The 20,427-nt window shown below is 42.6% G+C and overlaps 2 protein-coding genes and 1 pseudogene across 2 annotated transcripts; all 3 read left to right on the top strand.

Annotated features, from left to right (window-relative positions):
• The first annotated feature begins 742 nt into the window (after positions 1–742).
• On the top strand, positions 743–1,291 carry LOC110293653 (interferon omega-1-like). Its single transcript, XM_021161529.2, has one exon. It carries the CDS (start codon positions 743–745, stop codon positions 1,289–1,291), a length of 549 nt encoding a protein of 182 aa, XP_021017188.2.
• Positions 1,292–10,681: 9,390 nt separating this feature from the next.
• On the top strand, positions 10,682–11,245 carry LOC110292606 (interferon alpha-7-like; annotated as a pseudogene).
• Positions 11,246–17,940: 6,695 nt separating this feature from the next.
• LOC110292605 (interferon alpha-11) lies at positions 17,941–18,513 on the top strand. The gene has a single exon (XM_021160030.2). The coding sequence runs from the start codon at positions 17,941–17,943 to the stop codon at positions 18,511–18,513; it is 573 nt and encodes a 190-aa protein (XP_021015689.1).
• The last annotated feature ends 1,914 nt before the right edge of the window (positions 18,514–20,427 follow it).

Here is a 20,427-nt window from a genome sequence, read left to right as displayed (position 1 = left end):
TCTACCCGAAAATGCCCTTTTGGTGAGGGTGACTTTTGAGGGAAGGAACAGGGAGGAGGGGCCTGCCCAGGAGGAGGAGGAGCGCCAACTTCCTGGCTGAGAGGTCCAAGTGCGCCCTGCTCAGCAGAGCTCCTGAGGGGGAGAGGGGCAAGGCCATACTGTCTGTCCCCTCTCTGGAACTCTCTGCCTGTTGGGGCCCAGCTCTCCTCTCTGCCAACTCCACTTCCTTCTTCTCCAGTCGCGTTAGAGAGCTGGAAGGGTCTGGCTGGCCACCCAAAAACACCAAGATGCAAATCAAACAAACGAAAGGAAACCGAACCAAAGGAGACCAAACCAAACCCAGCCCAACCAAACCAAATGCTGCTCTCTGGGCTTTGGAGCCTTCCCGGTTCCCCTAAAACATGTCCCCTGGCCCACCAATTCCGTCTGGGTTCAATTCTCAAGCCGCGATGGGTCGCGTACAGTCCTGTACGCGAAGGGGCCCGGGAGAGAGGCAGGAGACACTCCATGCCGGCCCGGAGTCGCGCGCGGAACCGGGCGAACGGCCTCCGCTGGCGCCCGCTGCTGCCCTCCGGTGGCCCGCGCCCTCTGCTGCAGCTCCTGGCCTCAGAAGTCGCGTCCAGCGCAGCACGGTCAGCGAGCCAGAGCTCGAAGCTCTGAGTGAACTATTAAAGCAGCAAACTCCAGGCTCAATGGCAAGCGCTCCCCCTGCAGGCCAGCCCCGCAAACGTCAGGCTTCAGCATGCTGCCTGTGCATCTATTCCTGGTGGGAGGGGTGATGCTGAGCTGCAGCCCAGCCAGCTCACTTGATTCTGGTAAATCTGGCAGCCTGCACCTGGAGCGCAGTGAAACCGCGCGCTTCCTAGCAGAGCTCCAAAGCGTGCCGGGTCACCAGTGCCTGCGGGACAGGACCGATTTCCCATGTCCCTGGAAGAAAGGAACTAACATCACACAGATGACTCTGGGAGAAACCACCAGTTGCTACTCCCAGACCCTCAGGCAGGTCCTCCACCTCTTTGACACACAGGCCAGCAGAGCTGCCTGGCCAAAGAGGGCGCTGGACCAGCTACTATCTAGCCTGTGGCGTGAGCTGCAAGTGCTGAAGAGGCCAAGAGAGCAGGGCCAGGCCTGTCCACTGCCTTTTGCCCTGGCCATCCGCACCTACTTCCTAGGCTTCTTCCGCTATCTGAAGGCAAAGGCACACAGCCCTTGCTCCTGGGAGATCGTCAGAGTCCAATTGCAAGGGGACCTTCCGGCGTTCCCACTGTCTGTGAGAAGAGGCCCAAGATGAGGAGAAGCCACGTGCAGGAATCTCTCTGCTCCCGTGACACCACGCCCCCTCTCTCCATTCAAAGCAGACGCATGGATTCGCATTCAGCACCAACCGGCGTAATGGGTGTGCATCCACAAAGAACATCGAGGTCTTCATGTCTTCCCTGCCTGAAGCCCCGCAGCATCCTACTGTACATCATACACTGCGAAAGACGTTTGAAAGAAAACCTGTGCTCGTGCATTTGAGGTGGCTTCTGAATAAATTGATGATCTCGGGATTCCTTGGGAGGTTTCGATCACAGATGGGGGATGTCCATGGGCCACGGGGGTTGGAAAACGTGCCTTGTTGCAGCAAGGCTCTTTGGCGCTGTTGGGTGTTCGAGCCATTCTCTCTCCTGTCACGGGATTCTGGGTAGCTTCTTGTAAGCTGGGAACTCCTGACTCTCAGACTTTGCCTTGTCTCAGGTTTTCCTTTAGATTGTTTGGTTTTTGAAAATCTTCCCTTGAAGGAAGTTATCCCAGAGGACGATGAACCTCTTTGCTTGGTCTTTGAATCTTGAAAAGAAAAATTTCTCCGTAACTCAAAAAGCCATAGTTTCCTTAGAGACAGCTTTGTGTGCACAAAATTCTCAAAAGTCTCTTTTGATTCCAATTGTTTCAGAGGGCATTGGAGGACCTGAAATATTAAACACTCCGGCTCTACAGGCCTCAGGTCGGGAGAGAGGTATTTCTCATCTCATGTTCCATCAACCTGGAAGCCTTTTTTCTGAGGTTCCATACAAGCTGCTAACTACAGTATTTGTTTTACAAGTTCCTTCTCTCTTGAAGTCCCTTCTTACTTACCTATTATCAGCAGAGCATCGTACCCCTTTTGAGAAGGGATTAGCATGCACCAATATCAACCTCACTGGGCCCTTAGAGAGAACACAGACGTAGGTAAAACATCATGAGAAATTATTCGGATAGCCCACTGACACCTAGAGACTATGTAGCTCCCACAAGCACCAAGGAGTTCTACAGTACATTGGAACTTAGGAGTTAGTGTGACTGCTAAAGAGAATTGGAGTTTTCACTTCAATTGGGACCAGCCTGGTCTCTGCCTGTGGTCAGAGAACAACTTGTTCTAGCCCTGTTACTTGATCAGGACTAGGGTTTACATAGGGAAGGACTTTGTCCTTAGACTTCTCTCTTCTCTACCCTTGTAAATGGTCTAGTCAGGGCTCAGGGTGACATAGATGCGTTTTAAATTGAACTTCATCTTGGTTGATGCCTTAAATTATGAAAATTGTCCATCTTTATGTAGTACTGAGTGATAATTCATACATGTGCATACGCTGTCAAGTTTTATACACTTTAAACATGGATCTCCTCAAACACTATTTTCTTTTTGTAGATAAAACACTGGAAACCCTTTCTCACAATTTTAAAATTGACCATGGCACCGTGAACGTCTCTTTGTAATCAACATGCAGCAACACCCATGATCCTCCTTCCTGAGAGGATCTCAGCCCCTAGAAACCAGTTTGGAGGACTTGGTAGTGGTGTAAGCTTGGCTGACCATGTGATTACATAAAATATTCCCATTTGACCACTTCTATTTTTGTCATTGCTTGTATCATCAACATTTTTCAATATAAATAATTACACCTGAAAGTTTATTATTGTCTCCATACTAACACATTGCCCTGGACTTATCTATAGCTATATTTTGTTTCGTAATGCAACATTGACTTTTTATGTATTTTCAAAATTATAGAACTGAGAAGATGGACTGGATGTCCATGGAATGAGTTGGAAGAGTATTATTGATCTGCCAGACATTAATCCTTTTGCTAAAGCTCTGATGAGCATTGTCTAATCCACATGACAAGGAACACAGGATTGTGGCTGCAATGATTCAGTGAACACAGTCTTTTTGGGGAAAGATCAATGTGCAGGGCCAGATAGAATTAACTACCATTTAGAGCCTCAGAACCAAGAGTATGACTGTGGCCATGATTTGAAGCTTCCCAAGTTGCAGTTGTCAAGACCCACTAATGTCCAATAATATACAGAACATGTTTAAATAAAGAGCCTTAATCACATAAGTCAACCCCCAGTGAACTGGTTAAGGACGTAGGAGCCCATCTTTCCCTTGTTCAGGTATTTCTTCATCTTTGCTCCACTAGAAGACAAAGCACAGGAAGTCTATTTGCTCAGAATGCAAATGTGTCCTGTGAGAGAACACAGAAGAGAAGCAGAGTGGTATGAAACATTTCTAGAGCATTCTGAGGGATGGAGCAAGCACTGGGCTATGTGAACTTAACCATTTAAAAGTTTTCATTTAGAAAAGGGAGATGACTGAAGAAGCTTCTGAGAGCCCACTGCTGTTCCAGGGAGAAGGCACCAACAGCTAGTGTCCCCAGCATGGGTGACTAAGGTCACAGAGGCCCCAGGACTATTAGAAAGGGGCTGTGCAGGTTATTTTAGCATTCTTTGCAAACATGTGGGCATATGGGTGTGCCTGTGTGTATATGTGTTTTCCCTAAAAATCAGCACATTATCACAGTGCAGAGATCCTTATTCATGGAACCCAGACATTCCAGGGAAACTCTTAGATACTACCCATAATTCAGTTTCTTTAAAATACAAATGTATTGCACCTAGTGTATGCATGTACAGAGGGTTAGAGACTTTGAGTACATTTAGTGAGAAGTGGTACAAGGCCTGCTCAGAAGAAGAAAACAGCAACAGCAGCAGCAGCAGCAACAAAAAACATAGTGAACTTGAGAAATTACAGCTTCTCTTGGTAGTAAAGTCTTTTGTGAAGTTTAATTTATGGCTTTAACCTAGTTCAATCAAGTTGCTAGATCAGCTCCCGCTTTTCCTCCTGCTTGGTGCATTATGCTCTGAGTAGGCATATTTAATCGTGCAATCATTCCTGGGGATTAGGATCCACACAACAAGGACCATTAGTCATTAATATGAGTGACATAAGGTCGATTTTGATTGACAACTCAAGTTGCCAAAGACAGGCCTCTGAACATCTCTCTGAACAATTACTTGTGTTAATTAAAATAAGAAGATACAACTTAAATATAGATAATCCCATAGGCTGTAGTGCTTGACTGAATAACAAGGAGAAAGTGAGAGAAAAACATTCATCTCTGAAGTTACAATGTGACCAGGTACCTTATGCTCCTGCCACCATGAGTTCCTCTAAATGATTGGCGGTGCTACTAGTCTGTAAGTCCTTCCTTCTTTGAGTTACTTTTAACAGGTGTGTGTGTGTGTGTGTGTGTGTGTGTGTGTGTGTGTGTGTGTGTGTGTGTGTGTGTGTGAGAGAGAGAGAGAGAGAGAGAGAGAGAGAGAGAGAGAGACTGTGTCTCACGGTGACAATAGGAAACTGCTACAAGGAACTGATATCAAGAAGTAAGGCCATTGTTGTGGTCAATCTGATTATTTTGGTTGATGTGATAAATCTGACCGTTTTGTTCTGAGGCCATTGACACTGATTTGTAGGCAGACTGTTTGTAGATCTGGGATAGACAAGTCCCTGAATACTGTGAGAAGGACTTACTGGGACATTCTGGTGGGAGATCAGAAGACAAGAATACCAAAAGAACACAGAAAGTTGAGGCCTGACTCATAGCTTTCGGAGGGAAGAAATGTTTGATCAAGTTGGTCTAAGGGCCATTCATGTGACACCCTGGTAGGATCAGGTTGTGCTCTGCTCCTGTCCTGAACCTAAGGCTGAATTTCAAGGTTATGGACTAATTTTATTGGTGGTGTGGGGGGCATTAAACCATGCCAGGAAGTTTGGTAAGGTAGAGCAGGTTGAGACCCAAAGACTAGGTGGGTACACACTTGAGGCTTAGTTGACTCCCAGCTCCTTGCCAGGCTCCTGACTTGGTACATGTGCCATGCATCTCACATAAAACAGACATGACCTGTGGCCATGTAGACCCAAAACAGAGTTCTCCATGCTAATGAGGTACCGTGAGGCCCAGAGGGCTTAGCCAATACTCTTCCCTTCCCAGACATTCCTCCCTGCAAAAAAGTGTTTGAGAAGTGGGGTATGGTTTTATACAATAACCTGTTTAGAACCATGGACTATCTCTTTTCATCAAGATCTGCAGTGGGGAGCCATGAGAAGGTTTGCCTACAGAGCAGCAGCCTATTTTCCCATAGAAGGCCTCTCTGGGCTCCCAGCCACAACCGCCACCAAGCTTGTCACCACCAAGATAAGGACAATCACCTCAATGGGACAAACCAGAGCTCCACTTGCCCCCTGCCCCCGGGCTAGACACTGTCTCCAGCCCTTGCCATGCCCCTCCATTCCATTTTCTGCTCTTCTGTGACTCCCAGGGCCCCTGGATGTCCAAGAGCCAGAGAACCCCACAGCCCAGGGCCTCTTAGACCTGGGGACCCCTGAACTAGCTCCAGGATTCCCACACCAAAGACTGCTTTCCCAACTCCTAAGTGGTGTTTCACTCCTGCCCTGCCCTGGCAAGCGCAGTCAAACTCCCCTCCTTCTGCCTCCTTAAGCGGCCCGACCATGCACTGTGATAGAGTAGATTCCAGCTATCAACCCCACAGTGGTGGATTTTCAAAGAATAGATAGCATTCAGGCTTTGACATGACTATTCCTCACTGCTACTACTGAGCTTTACAATGAGAAAGATCAAAAAGAGACTCAGAACCATGAGAAACTGAGGTTTAGTAAGGAAAGAAATATGAGCAAGTTTAAAGTCTCAGACAAGAAGGTGGCAAAGCAAAGATCAGTGAGACAGGCAAAGAGAAGATAGGCACTTCAAACTGGGACATAGGACATGGTGTCTGCATAGCAAAGATTCCAGCTAACAAAGTTTCCATCTTGTGAAAATCCAAATTCATTCTAAAGTAGAATCTAAACCAAGACCTCATCAGACTGAGATACAGCTGCTTAGGAATGTGATTTTATATGATCAGTATAGGGGAGCTTATGCAACTATGGTCCAGGGGTTTAGCTTCTCTCCAGAGGTAGCAGTGGGGCTTAGAAATGTCTTAGAGTTTCCATTGCTGTGAAGAAATACCATGATCATGACAACTCTTAGAAAGGAAAACATTTAATTGGGCCTGGCTTGTAGTTGAGAAGTTTAGTCTATTATCATCATGGAGGGAAGCATGTTGGCACGTAGGCAGACATGGTGCTGGAGAAGGAGCTGAGAGTTCTACATCTGGATTGGCAGCAGGAAGAAAGGACAGATACTGCAACTGACTTGAGCATCTGAAACTTCAAGGCCCAGCCCCCAGTGACACACTTCCTCCAGCAAGGCCACACCTCCTAAGAGTGCTACTCCCTGGTGACCAAGCATTCAAATCTGTGAATCTATGGGAGCATTCTTATTCAGAACACCACGTTCGACTCCCTGGCCCCCATAGGCTTGTAGCCATATCATAAAACAGAAATGCATTCAGTTTAATGTCAAAGATTTCCTGACACCCATAGTCTACCAGTTTTAGCCCTATTTAAAAGTCCAAAATTTTGATTTGCATTTCCCTGATGACTAAGGATATTGAACATTTCTTTAGGTGCTTCTTGGCCATTCGATATTCCTCAGTTGAAAATTCTTTGTTTAGCTCTGTACTCCATTTTTAAAATAGAGTTATTTGGTTCTCTGAAGTCTAACTTCTTGAGTTCTTTGTATATATTGGATATTAGCCCTTTATCCGATGTAGGATTGGTGAAGATCTTTTCCCAATCTGTTGATTGCCTTTTTGTCTTATTGTCAAAACAACCCTGAGATTCCACCTCACACCAGTCAGAATGGCTAAAATCAAAAACTCAGGTGACAGCAGATGCTGGCAAGGACATGGAGAAAGAGGAACACTCCTCCATTGCTGGTGGGAATGCAAGCTGATACATCCTCTCTGGAAATCAGTTTAGCTGTTCCTCAGAAAATTTCACATAGTATTACCTGAGGACCCAGCTATACCACTCCTGGGCATATACCAGAAGATGTTCCAACATGTAATAAGGACACATGCTCCACTATGTTCATACAGCCCTATAGAACCCAGATGTCCTTCAACAGAGGAATTAATGGATACAGAAAATGTGTTACATTTACACTCAGCTATTATAAATGATGAATTCATGAAATTCTCAGGCAAATAGATAGAACTAGAAAATATCATCCTGAGTGAGGTAACCCAATCACAAAAGAAAACACATAGTATTCACTCAACTAATAAGTGGATACCATCCCAAAAGCTCCAAATAACCAGTTTACAATTCACAGACCACAGGAAGCTCAATAAGAAGGAAGGCCAAAGGGGTGCTTCGGTCCTTTTTAGAAGGATAACAAAATACAGGAGCAAATATGGAGATAAAGTGTAGAGCAGAGACTGAAGGAAAGGCCACCCAGAGACTGTCCCACCTGGGGATTCATCCCATATACAGGTACCAAACCCAGACACTATTGTGGATGCCAAGAAGTACATGCTGAAAGGAGCCTGATATGGCTGTCTCCTGAGAGGTCCTGCCAGAACCTTACAAATAGAGAAGCAGATGTTAGCAGCTAACCATTGGAATAAGCGTGGAGTCCCTAATAGAGGAGTTAGAGAAGGGACTGAAGGAGTTGAAGGGGTTTGCATCACCATAGGAAGAACAACAATATCAACCAACAAGACCCCCAGAACTCCCAGGAACTATGTCAACAAAAGAGTACACATGGTTCCAGCTGCATATGTAGCAGAGGATGGCCTTGTCATGCATTAATGGAAGGAGAGGCCCTTGGTACTATGAAGGCCCCATAGATGCCCCAGTGTAGGGGAATCGAGGGCGGGGAGGTGGAAGTGGGTAGGTGGGTGGAGGAACACTCTCATAGAAGCAAGGGAGAGGGAGGATGTGATAGGGTGTTTCCAGGAGGGAGGGAAACCGAGAAAGAGGATAACATTTGAAATATAAAGAAAATATCCAATTAAAAAAAAAAAAGAAAAAGAAAGAAAAAACTCCAAAGTTCAAAGTCTCCTGTGAGACTCATGGCTATCTCTTAACTGTAATCTCCTATAAAATTAAAATGGAAAAATTACATCATATACTTCCAATATACAATGGCACCACACATACATTACCATTCCAAAAGGTAGGAAACGGAGCATAGTAAGGAAAGACTTGACCAAAGCAAGACTGAAAACCAACTGGCCAAACTGAAGAATGTAGAATTCTTCCTCTCTAGAAAATTTGTCTGAATGTCTCTACTACGCAGTTTGAAGATGAATGAAATGGGGATGCAAGACTCCTTCCTCCCTTACTTCAACCAAACTGGATTAACAACTTTAGTTTTTGTTTCCACTTGAACAACAACCAAATGCTCAACCATCGGTGTGTATGTCTTTACAAATATTTCAAACATAATAAGTATTTGATGATTACGTGTAGCTTATGAAAAGAGCATTTGGCAGAACAAATAGTACTTATTGCTGTGAATGAAACGTAAAAAAACCTGAAAAAATGTCAAAAAATATAGATAAAACAGTTTTGTTGTTATAGACTGGGTATTCTTGAAACTAATTCCTGGGTGTGTGGGTCTCTACTGAAATAAAAAAGCCCTCCACATGAACACAGCAAACATAAGAACAGTAGACTTATAGAACATACAATTTTGAAAACCAAGGACATACCATATCCAGAATGAGTGCTGATATCATCAGGATGTAATAAGCACGCTCTCAGGCAGGGGCCTTCCACAGGGAGGGCTAATGATATTATGCTACTCTGAAGCAGAAAGTGTGAACAGATTCAAAACCTACCAACCAAGTAGCATAGTACTTGGGATGATGACATATTAGTATCAGACTCTACACACACACACACACACACACACACACACACACACACTGAGAGAGAGAGAGACAGAGAGACAGAGAGACAGAGAGACAGAGAGAGACAGAGAGAGAGACAGAGAGACAGAGAAACAGAGAGACAGAGACACAGAGACACAGAGAGAGACAGAGACACAGAAAGAGACAGAGACACAGAGACAGAGAGACAGGGAGAGACAGAGAGATAGACAGGGGGGAAGGAGGTAGGAAGGGCAATACACGAAAGAGAATGAATTAGCGTTTAGAGTAGGGGCTATTATTATAGGCTGAAGAACACTATAGACATCAGAGCACAAAAGGTGGACAGAAAGGGAGATGTCTGTTTTCATCCTGACTTTGAGGGAACAGTGAGGCACAACCTCATGGCTTGCAGGACCTGGTTCCTGAGAGAGAGAATGATCAGCAAAGCGCCTTCAACTGTAACAAGTCACCAATGGGAATAGCAGTAACAACAAAACATAGTCTACTTCTGTGTTCTGAAGAGTCTCTGTGCCATGACAGCTCTGCCCAGCGTCTACACAGTAAAGGAAACTCATCGAACCATGAGAGCATCATTTCCAATTTCAAAGAAGCAAGGAAGACAGAGGGGACAGGTTAAATAGTTGTTCCCAAAAGTGTAATACTTAGATATGAAGCCAATTTGGATACTGGGTGTATATTTTCATATGCACTTTGACTTTCTACCATACTGATTATTTTCACTGGAAATGAGACTTTCTCTTTATATTCAGTATAGCTGAGGTTTATTGGAAAAAGTAAAATCTGATTTCAAATTCAGTATTTGAACCTTGTTCTTTGAAGCCACAGAGAAAACACACAGATGAAACTTTCCCTATAAAAAGGAAGAAAAATGATGGAGAAAAGTTTTGAAATATTTCTTCTGCCTGCTCTCTGATTTCAAAGGCTTCCAACTGTCTTTGGTCACATGGAAGAAACTCCAACTCCTACTTAGATGGGATGGCATTGATTTCTAGGGTTCCGTCTGTTTCCCTTCCCAAGCTTCAGGATTAGTTATATGTAATTCTCTACCGGAATTCACATGAGTGCTGGGAAACCAATCAGGTACTCATGTGTGTGCTGTAAGAATACTGATGACTGAGTCATTCAACAGCCATTAAGAACATATTTTGGGTGAAATTCTTTTCATTCTTTATATTAGATTAGATGTTACATACATGATACACACGCACACGCGCACGCACACACGCACACACACACACACACACACACACACACACACACACACACACACACACAGTGAAATTTAATGAAAATTCAGTCCGTGGAGAACTTTTCAGTGGCTTTGTTGAGAAGAGCAGAGAAAGTTGACACAATAATGAAAACGAAAATGATTGATAAAAAAATGCCCAGACACAAAACGAAAATGAGTTAAAGAAAGCATAAAAAGAATTGTAATGAGAGGGGAAGACATTCAAAAAATAGAAACTAGTGTTTTTCTCCTATTTAAGAAACATTCACCCAGGATGGTCTTCAGAGAAGCTAGAGGAGAAGGATCAGGACCAAACAGCCCAGAAGACCAGCAGCATTGGCAACATTCACCATGGCTAGGCTCTGTGATTTCCTAATGGTCCTGGTGGTGATGAGCTACTGGCCAACCTGTTGTCTAGGATGTGACCTTCCTCAGACTCATAACCTCAGGAACAAGAGAACCTTGACACTCCTGTAAAAATGAGGAGACTCTCCCCTCTCTCCTGCCTGAAGGACAGAAAGGACTTTGGATTCCCCCAGGAGAAGGTGGATGCCCAACAGATCCAGAAGGCTCAAGCCCTCTGTGTTCTGCATGAGCTGACCCAGCAGGTCCAAAACATCAAAGGACTCATCTGCTGTTTGGGATGGATCCCTCCTAGACTCATTATGCAATGACCTCCACCAGCAGCTCAATGAGCTGCAAGGCTGTCTGATACAGGAGGTGGGGGTGTAGGAACTTCCCCTGACCCAGGAAGACTCCCTGCTGGCTGTGAGGAAATACTTCCACAGGATCACTGTGTACCTGAGAGAAAAGAAACACAGCCCCTGTGCCTGGGAGGTGGTCAGAGCAGAAGTCTGGAGAGCCCTGTCTTCCTCAGCCAAGTTGCTGGGAAGATTGGATGAGGAGAAGGAGTGACAAAGTAGACAAAGTAGAGAGGATCTCCAGGATTAGGACACTGCACCTCTCTGCCCAGAATCTACCATCTCAAAAATATCATACATTTTCGCATTAATTGAAGCAAGTTGCCTAGATGCTTCTGCAGTAATTAGCAATGCTCTGTAAATCTGTAAAGGCATTTGTTCTCCCTCCATTCAGATTTATTTATTTATATATTTAATATAACTTATTTTCTATTTTAATTTGATGCATATTCATATTTTCTTCAGTGTAACAAACACATATATACCCAGTGAGTTTTCTATGTTCTATAAATTATTCCTAAACAAATCTGCTTTGACTTTTTCATTCATTACATCTTTTCAATATTATCAATGTTTTATACTAATACTTTGCAGTATAAAAATTAGATACAAGGCCAGGGTGAAAAGTATTGGGGATGAGAAAAGTATTGGGGATGAATGTGTTAATGCTTAGTGTATACATGAGTAGATGTACACATCTCAAACTTCTCATTCATTGATGGTAAAATCTTTACATTTTCCCAGTACACAGTTATCTTCTGCATATGCACCCAGAACAGTGTGAAGAAAGAAGGCACAATATCTTTCTTCTGTCAAATTGTGACTTGGTCTCTTTTGATTAACTCATCCCCAGACTTACAAGCCTCTTACCTCCCTCACTTGGGTAACTATTATTCTATTCTCATGTACTGTTGGGAACTAAATGTGTGTTCAATTGAAAACACAAGTCCTTCACATGAACTCTACAGCTAAAAGCAGTAGTTCTGTATTATTTATGAAGCTTAAACCAAGGGGAAGTGACTTCCAGGCTGAGTTCTGAAGCCATGCTTGTAACTGCACTCTCGTGGAGATTGGAACAAGATGGAGGGCTGAGGATGAGATTCTCTGTATAGCAGAGTGCTATTAAATTTGATAGCTACTGAATAAGTCACATAGAGTTCCAGAAGAAGCACCATCCTGGGATCAGACTCTATCAGGATTTTTGAAGGATAAGTGGGTGACTTTCCTGGAGATGGCCCACTGGTTTTTTTCCATGCTTTATGATGGGTAAGCTCTGAGAGGCAAGGCCCTGAAAGACTTCATCCCTGTATTGCTTCTTGCTTTTGATATGTCTGTCCTATCACTATTACATTGTCTAACAATTCCTGGGCATCAACCCTTCCTATTTGGTAAATTTTGTGCAGAACAATACAAAGATGAACTTTTATGAATTAATATTGCCTAGATAAACTGATGATTTTTACAGAATTCCTGATTTAATTCAAATAGTTTGAAGAAGAATGTTTTAAAAGTTGTTTTGCTAGAAAGATGTAATAAGGCTAGAGTCAAGAATAGAATGAGCATACTCCTAAAAAGAGTAAGCAAATGTTGCGTAATAAGATGGCTCAGCGGCTAAGAGCACTGACTGCTCTTCCAGAGGTCCTGAGTTCAATTCCCAGCAACCACATGGTGCTTCACAACCATCTGTAATGGGATCTGATGTCCTCTTCTGGTGTGTCAGGAGACTGCTACAGTGTACTCATATAAGTAAAATAAATAAATCTTTTACAAAAATACAATGAGCTTTCATAATTATAGTAAAAAGAGAAATAGGCTTGGGACAAATTTGTGTTCAAGGAAAAAATTCAGGTCCAAGGCTGAAGCCACAGGTGTGTACTATGGTAAGGCAAGGCTATGTAAAAACTGTTGCTTTGAACTTATAACGAGCTTACAGTATGCAACTCGGTTTTGGACTTGTTACTGATTCCTTTCTGTAACACCCTCATTTTTATAACACTTGACCTATGAGGTAGTTCTTTCTTACATAGAGAACTTTTTGTCAAAAAGCTATAAGAAGCTGAAAGCAATAAAAAAGTAGAGCAGCTAATTTCTCCTCTTCCTCCTCCTCTTCCTCCTCCTCCTCCTCTCTCTCCCTCTCCCTCTCCCTCTCCCTCTCCCTCTCCCTCTCCCTCTCCCTCTCCCTCTCCCTCTCCCTCTCCCTCTCCCTCTCCCTCTCCCTCTCCCTCTCCCTCTCCCTCTCCCTCTCCCTCTCCCTCTCCCTCTCCCTCTCCCTCTCCCTCTCCCTCTCCCTCTCCCTCTCCCTCTCCCTCTCCCTCTCCCTCTCCCTCTCCCTCTCCCTCTCCCTCTCCCTCTCTCTCTCTCTCTCTCTCTCTCTCTCTCTCTCTCTCTCTCTCTCTGTGCGTGCGCGCAAGTATTTGTGTGATGTGTGTGATATATGAGTGACTTCTTTTCTTTCCTTTTTCTCTCTGGTTCAAAAAGAGTAACTAGCTCTCAGTCTCCTGCCTTGCCTGTGAGAGGCTCCTGGCTTACTTGACAAAGAAAGGAGCTCTAAGCAATAAATCCTTTTACTTAATTCCCTGCTGCTAAGCAGCATGTGTTAACCATCAGATGTCAGCACTTATTTAAGCACAAATAATAAGAGAAAGACAGTTAAGTTTCCCCAGGGCTTATTTAAGCATAAATAGTTAAGTTTTAGCGCTTATTGACACACAAAGCAGTAACAGTTAATAGAGAGTTTTCAGTCCTTATTTAAGCACAGAACAGTAATAATGAGGTAAATCGCCAAGTTTAATAAAGCACTGAGAGTTAAAAATTCAGATACAGAATTTCATAAAGCACAGAGATTTGTATAATAAAGATACAGCATTCAATAAATCCCAGAGAGTTAAAGAAAAAGAAACCAAAGCTTAACAAAGCATAAAAAGTAAGATTATAAGGCCATGGATCATTTGGTCTACAGCCTTTGCTCAACTCTGTGTTTCACCTCAGCTCAAACCCCAAAAGTCCAGGTAGGCCCTGGTCATCTCCCTACACACATCCACCCTAAGGAAGAACCAGTACTGAGGGTCAGTTAGTTGTTGAAGGACACTGCAGACCACACTACAGAAGTTGTGGGCAGAAAGGGAGTGTTCTCATTGATCCTGACTTTGAGGGATCAGTGAAGCACGGCCATGTGACCAACAGGAGTTTGTTTCTTAGAGAGAGAAAGATGTCAGAGAAACCACTTCGTCTGTAATGAGTCACCTGTGAGAGTAAAGAGGAAAAGCACCATCTGGTTTTCCATCCTGAGGAGACCCTGTGCTGTGAAGGTTCTGCTCAGTCACTGCCTGGTGTGTGTTTGTGTAAGTGTGAATGCTATATTCTCTCAAGGAAGGAGTAATGGACTTTCAGACAGAGATACAAGCTAAAGGATCCTGTTCTCTCTATACTAGCCCTATGAACATTCCTGCATTTCTTTCATCTTCCTAATCAGTTGATAATTACACTTCAGACATCTATGTGGATCCACAGGAATGACAGAAAAGCAGACTTTCTGATTTAAGATTCCAAGTCAGAGGCATTAGAAGGCTATGGAGACCCAGTAGATGGAAGGGCACTGAGAAAGCTCTGCAAAGCCAAGGAAATAATTTCCAAGGTTAGCAGACATAGAAAGATGAGGAAACATAGTCACCAAGTGTCTGACACCGTGTGTGCTCTGAAAGTAGAAAAAACTAAAATTTTCTATCAACAACACAAAAGCAAATTATTCCAGTTAGATACAATTTTTTTCCACAATGAAAATAGTAACTCTATAAAGTTTGCACGACCAATGGGCCTCTCTTTCCACTGATGGCCGACAAGGCCATCTTCTGATTCATATGCAGCTAGAGACACGAGCTCAGGGGTGGGGGTGGGGTATTGGTTAGTTCATATTGTTGTTCAACCTATAGGATTGCAGATCCCTTCAGCTCCTTGAGTACTTTCCCTAGCTCCTCCATTGGGGGCCCTGTGATCCATCCAATAGCTGACTGTGAGCATCCACTTCTGTGTTTGCCAGGCCCCAATAAAAAAAATGGAAAAAAAAAGAAAATAGTAACTCTAATATTCTCCTACAGAGAAGGGCTTTTTAAATATATAAAACCATACATAGAACACGTATTGTTGCCACTAAATAAACTCAATCTATTTCTATCTTTCAACATGAGTGCAAAGACTTTGAAATCTGCAGTACAAAGAAATGACTGTGCAGATCCCTTTCTGCTGTGAGGCGGTGCAGAGAAGCTAGAACTGCTTCTACTGGGATTTGATAAGAACAGTGTGTATAGTTCTGACTGATACTACAGTATCCTGAGCATAATTATAAACATTGCATGTTGATTTGTGTGGCTTTAATAGTACTCATGGCATAGAGTGTGAGATGTCAAGCATTTGAAATACAAAGTTCAGTCTTACTCCTGCTTCTCTCCCTTGCCTCTTGCGTCTTGCCCCCTCGCTCCCCCTCTCTCCCCATTCCCTTACCCCCTCTCTCCTCATGGTCATGGCCGGCCTCTACTCTCTCCTTCTCTCTGCCTTTCTCTGCCTCTGCTCCCCTCTTAACTCCCCTCCCCATGCCTTAAATAAACTCTATTCTATACTTAAAAAATAAATACAAAGTTCAGATACTTATCTGTATGTTTTGGCTTGGATGCAAAACGTCACTGGGGTTCCACATGTTGGAGGTTGGTACTCAGGGAAGCACTACTCACAGGGCACTGGAGCATTCAATGTATCCTCCAGGAACAAACTTTATCAATGAAAACCCATTGATTATTTCAGATGAGCAGACTATTAGGTAGTGAGGTTTTGCTGGAGGACGGTTAGGGGGGTTCATCCTAAGGACAAACTTTCCCTGTCTGCATCTTGCAGACTATGAAATGAGTAAACTCTTGAGACACACAGTCTTCCAACTATGCAACGGATTCAGAAATCCATGGTGTTAATGGTCTAAGGTTATGAGACAAAATAAATGAAAATGTAAGTTTTGAGATTTTAAATATCTTATTACTCTTGTGTGTGTGTGTGTGTGTGTGAATGTCTCTCTGTCTGTGTGAATGTGTGTGTGTGTGTGCATGTGTTTATCTGTGTATATATATATATATATATATGCATGTGTGTACATGTGTCTGATTGTCACTCCGTTTATGTTTAACTGCATGTGTGCCTGTATATGTGTGTGTTTGTATACATTTGAGTATGTATGCATGTGAGTTTGTATAAGTGTATACATATGTATGTCTGTACATGAACATGTACATAAGTTTCTGTGTGTGTTGTGTTATAGTAGAATGTGACTGTGTGTATGCAAAGGTTTGTGAGAGTTTGTGAGAATGTGTGGGAATTTTTGCATGTGTGTATGTGTCTGTGTGAGTGTTTGTTTGAATGATGGCATATGTTTATGGTGAAATCTATACATGTGTCTATGTGTGTTTAAATATTTGTCTAGTGTGTGTTCATATCTTGAAAACTGTCTTATATGAGAGAATATGTGTGAATGAATGGGGAGTTTTTATGTGTATAAGTATTATGGGAATGTATGTATGTGTGAGTCTGTGAGTATATGTACGGATGTATGTGTATGTTTGTACATGTGTGCATATTCGTGTCTATGTCTCTGTGTGAGTATGTGTATGCATATACATGTGAGAATGTCTATTTGTGTGTCTCTTTATGAGTGTGAGTATGTGTGTGCATTTGTGGATGAGAATGCTTATCTCTGTGAGTATGTGTGTGTGGGTTGTGGCTATGTGTGTATTGTGTGAATGTGTTTGTATATTTCTGTGCATCTTTATATAAGAGTGTGTCTGTGTGTATGCATATTCATGATGAGTGAGTGTGTGTAAATGTGTGATTTGTGTGTGTGTATGTGTGTGTGTGTGAGAGAGAGAGAATGAGAGAACGAGAGAACGAGAGGCAGACACATGCTGAGACAGAGTGGCACACAGAACGTGTGTAGGCAGGCACAAGCTTGCCTAGTTATGGATATGGCGGCCAGAGGCCACCATACAGGCCTTGGTTGTCTACTGCATCCCTGTGTTCCAGAAATCAAATACAGCGTGTTTGATTTTTGCATACATAGCCCTCAGGATACCATGAAAATTATAGGATAAATAGCTAATATACAGTGATGGCATAACTAATCTTTTATGAAAATTAATATTGGAGTTAGTGAAGGTAATATGAAGAAAATAACTTAATTTTTAGCCTCTAAAAATTGAAAATTTTGAATAATTACATCAGTATGTATTATTACATCAGTATGATTTTTGTAGACACAGGGTTTTCTGTGAGGTCCTCATAGTCCTGGAACTTGCTCTGTAGACTAGGCTTGCCTTGAACTCAGACACCCAACTGCCTCTTCTGAGATTAAACTGTGCAGCACCACGTCCAGGCCACAACAATACTTCTACCTTAGAAACATTTTCCATTATACTTTACTTTTTGACACAAATATTTATGTAAATGGTATAAATAAAATAAAATAATTGTAAAATGAATTACAGTAACTTAAATACAATCATAGAGGAAATTTTGTGTTTGCAATAGATGTGTAAATTTCTCACAGAGAATGTATATCTGTGGAGTAGTGGTTAACGACCATTCAAGTCTAATTTAAAGAGAAACCCTGTAGAGTAGCTTTCTGAGGGCAGCAGTGAAAGAGAAAGCAATGATGGAACCCACATGCCTGAGGGTGGAAAAAAGCCCAGACACAAGTAGAGAGTGAAGTAAAGAAAGCGAAAAGAGAATTGGGAAGCAAGGGGAGGGTATTTAGAAAGGAGAAACTTGTGTTTGTCTCTATTTAAGATAGATGCACACAGCAGGCTTATCAGAGAACCTGGAGGAGAAGACTCAAACACACAGCTCAGAGAGCCATCAGCATCTGCAAGACCCACAATGGCTAGGCTCTGTGCTTTCCTCATGATCCTGATAGTGATGAGCCACTGGTCAACCTGTTCTCTAGGATGTGACCTGCCTCACACTTATAACCTCAGGAACAAGAGGGCCTTGAAGGTTCTGGCACAGATGAGGAGGATCCCCCCTCTTTCCTGCCTGAAGGACAGGAAGGACTTTGGATTCCCCTTGGAGAAGGTGGATAACCAGCAGATCCAGAAGGCTCAAGCCATCCCTGTGCTGCGAGATCTTTCTCAGCAGATCTTGAACCTCTTCACATCAAAGGCTTCATCTGCTGCTTGGAATGCAACCCTCCTAGACTCATTCTGCAATGATGTCCATCAGCAGCTCAATGACCTGCAAGGCTGTCTGATGCAGGAGGTGGGGGTGCAGGAACTTCCCCTGGCCCAGGAAGACTCCCTGCTGGCTGTGAGGACATACTTCCACAGGATCACTGTGTACCTGAGAGAGAAGAAACACAGCCTCTGTGCCTGGGAAGTGGTCAGAGCAGAAGTCTGGAGAGCCCTGTCTTCCTCAGTTAACTTGCTGGCAAGACTGAGTGAAGAGAAGGCTTGAGTCCTGAGACAAAGTGTGGAGAGACCTCCCCTGGACTAGAACACTGCATCTCACTTTATAAGCTCTCCTTTTAAAACTCTCATTACCTTCAGTATGAATACAATCAACCTGCCTATTGTTTCACAATGTTGAGCAGTTACTTTCAGTATGTAAATCCATGCCTGTATCCGCACCTATTTGTTATTTATTTATTTATTTATTTATTTATTTATTTATGCTATTAATATAATTTAAGGTATTTATATTAAATCTTTCAATCTCATATTTTTTTCATAATACAAATTATCATTTCTGTTAAACTTATTTTATATTCAAATAAATTTGCTTTAGAAGACACTTTGAATTAGTTAATTTGCTATCTGTAACATTATCAAATATTTTTAACATTAAAGCCTACACTATAAATATTGTACAAATGAACAGTTTCCAAATATCAGAGAAGATAGACACATACACTGCACAGTATTTAGACAATCCTTACATATTTTTATATTTTCTTTCCAGTATGCAGTATTCTTCTGGATGTATAGACAGCATTCTGTGCAGTAGAGAGAAAGAGAATCTTGTTCCTGTCATATTCCTTATTCCACTTTGACCAAATATTCCCTGGATCAATTCAGCATCTAATTTCCCGGATGTCATACCAATCATCTACTTTCATCATTAATGAGCTTAATTGTTTTGGGTTCTAAATATGAATGAGATCATGTAAAGTAACAGAGAAGAGATCAAGAAAAATGAGTAGCCTGCCGATAAAGCAGAGAAAAGCAAAAGAAGAAGAAACTGGGAATAAACACCACTCATAATAGCCTCATAAACCAGTCCTGGGAATAATTCCCACCAGAAAAGTGAAATGACTCTAAAATTACCCTTTGAAACACCACTCTTCCTTCTCTGTTTCCTGGACCTTGCTTCATCCCATTTTCTACTTCTTGGTCTGTTACTGTTCTTCACTCTCCTCCTCCTCCTCTTCCTCCTCTTCCTGCTTCTCCTCCTCACCATCATTCTTATCCTGCTACTTTTGCTTCATCTTCTTTGAGCAGGGTACACCACCAGCTTGTGGAGCATGGGTAGCTGCTCTCTGAGCCCCTTCCTGAGGATACCTGAATCTTGTTCTCCCAACACTCATCAGTTGACATAGTTCCTCAACTGGAGGTGGAATTGCCTCTATTTTCCAAGCTGATGTTTTGTCTGTCTTGGTCTTGTTCATTCAGTCATAGCCACTCTCAGTTCACATGAATAACTACCCTCTTGTGTCTAAGAACATAGCTTTGCTGCAGTCATCCACACTGCCTCTTGCTCTTCCAATTCTTCTACTCCCTCTTCTTCAATGATCCTAGAGGCCAAGAAATCATCCCTTTATTTTCTGTCAGTGACCAGTTGTGAGTCTCTCTGTTCACTAGCTTGGACTGCGATAGGGATCTGTGGTAAGTGTTGGCCTGTGCGGGAACCCTCTCTATAATGTAAGCTCTAATTTCAAATCAGGTATTGTGACAGTATGAACACAGCACTGCTTTCATTCTTTGTTATATTCATGGCTCCAAATGTATTTTTAAAATGACACTTCTGAGATTAATTTTACTGAAAGTGTTATGTGGATTACATTGATCACCAGAAAGTATAGTCACTTTCATAACATTATCTTATTAATGGCCATAAAGCTTGTCCTTATCATCTTAGTACCTAACATTTTTGCTACTACTTTGTCCTTTAGATGACACATCAGTTCCTGTTTCAGCTTTCATTTCCATCGACATCATATTTTTGACTCAGTGCCACAAACCAGCATCAAGGTTTTCTTTCTACGAGTGTAGAGAACAGAATTGGAGACATCAAACATGAAACCAACACCTCAGGAAAGAAGAAAGTGTTAATGGGAAAGTACAGATAGTTGAGGGACTGAGAACCCTTGCT

This window comes from Mus caroli, unplaced genomic scaffold (assembly GCF_978045245.1).
Source record: "Mus caroli unplaced genomic scaffold, Mus_caroli_1 scaffold_6, whole genome shotgun sequence".
Classification (NCBI taxonomy): Eukaryota; Metazoa; Chordata; class Mammalia; order Rodentia; family Muridae; genus Mus; species Mus caroli.
This window is presented reverse-complemented; position numbering and strand designations above follow the sequence as displayed.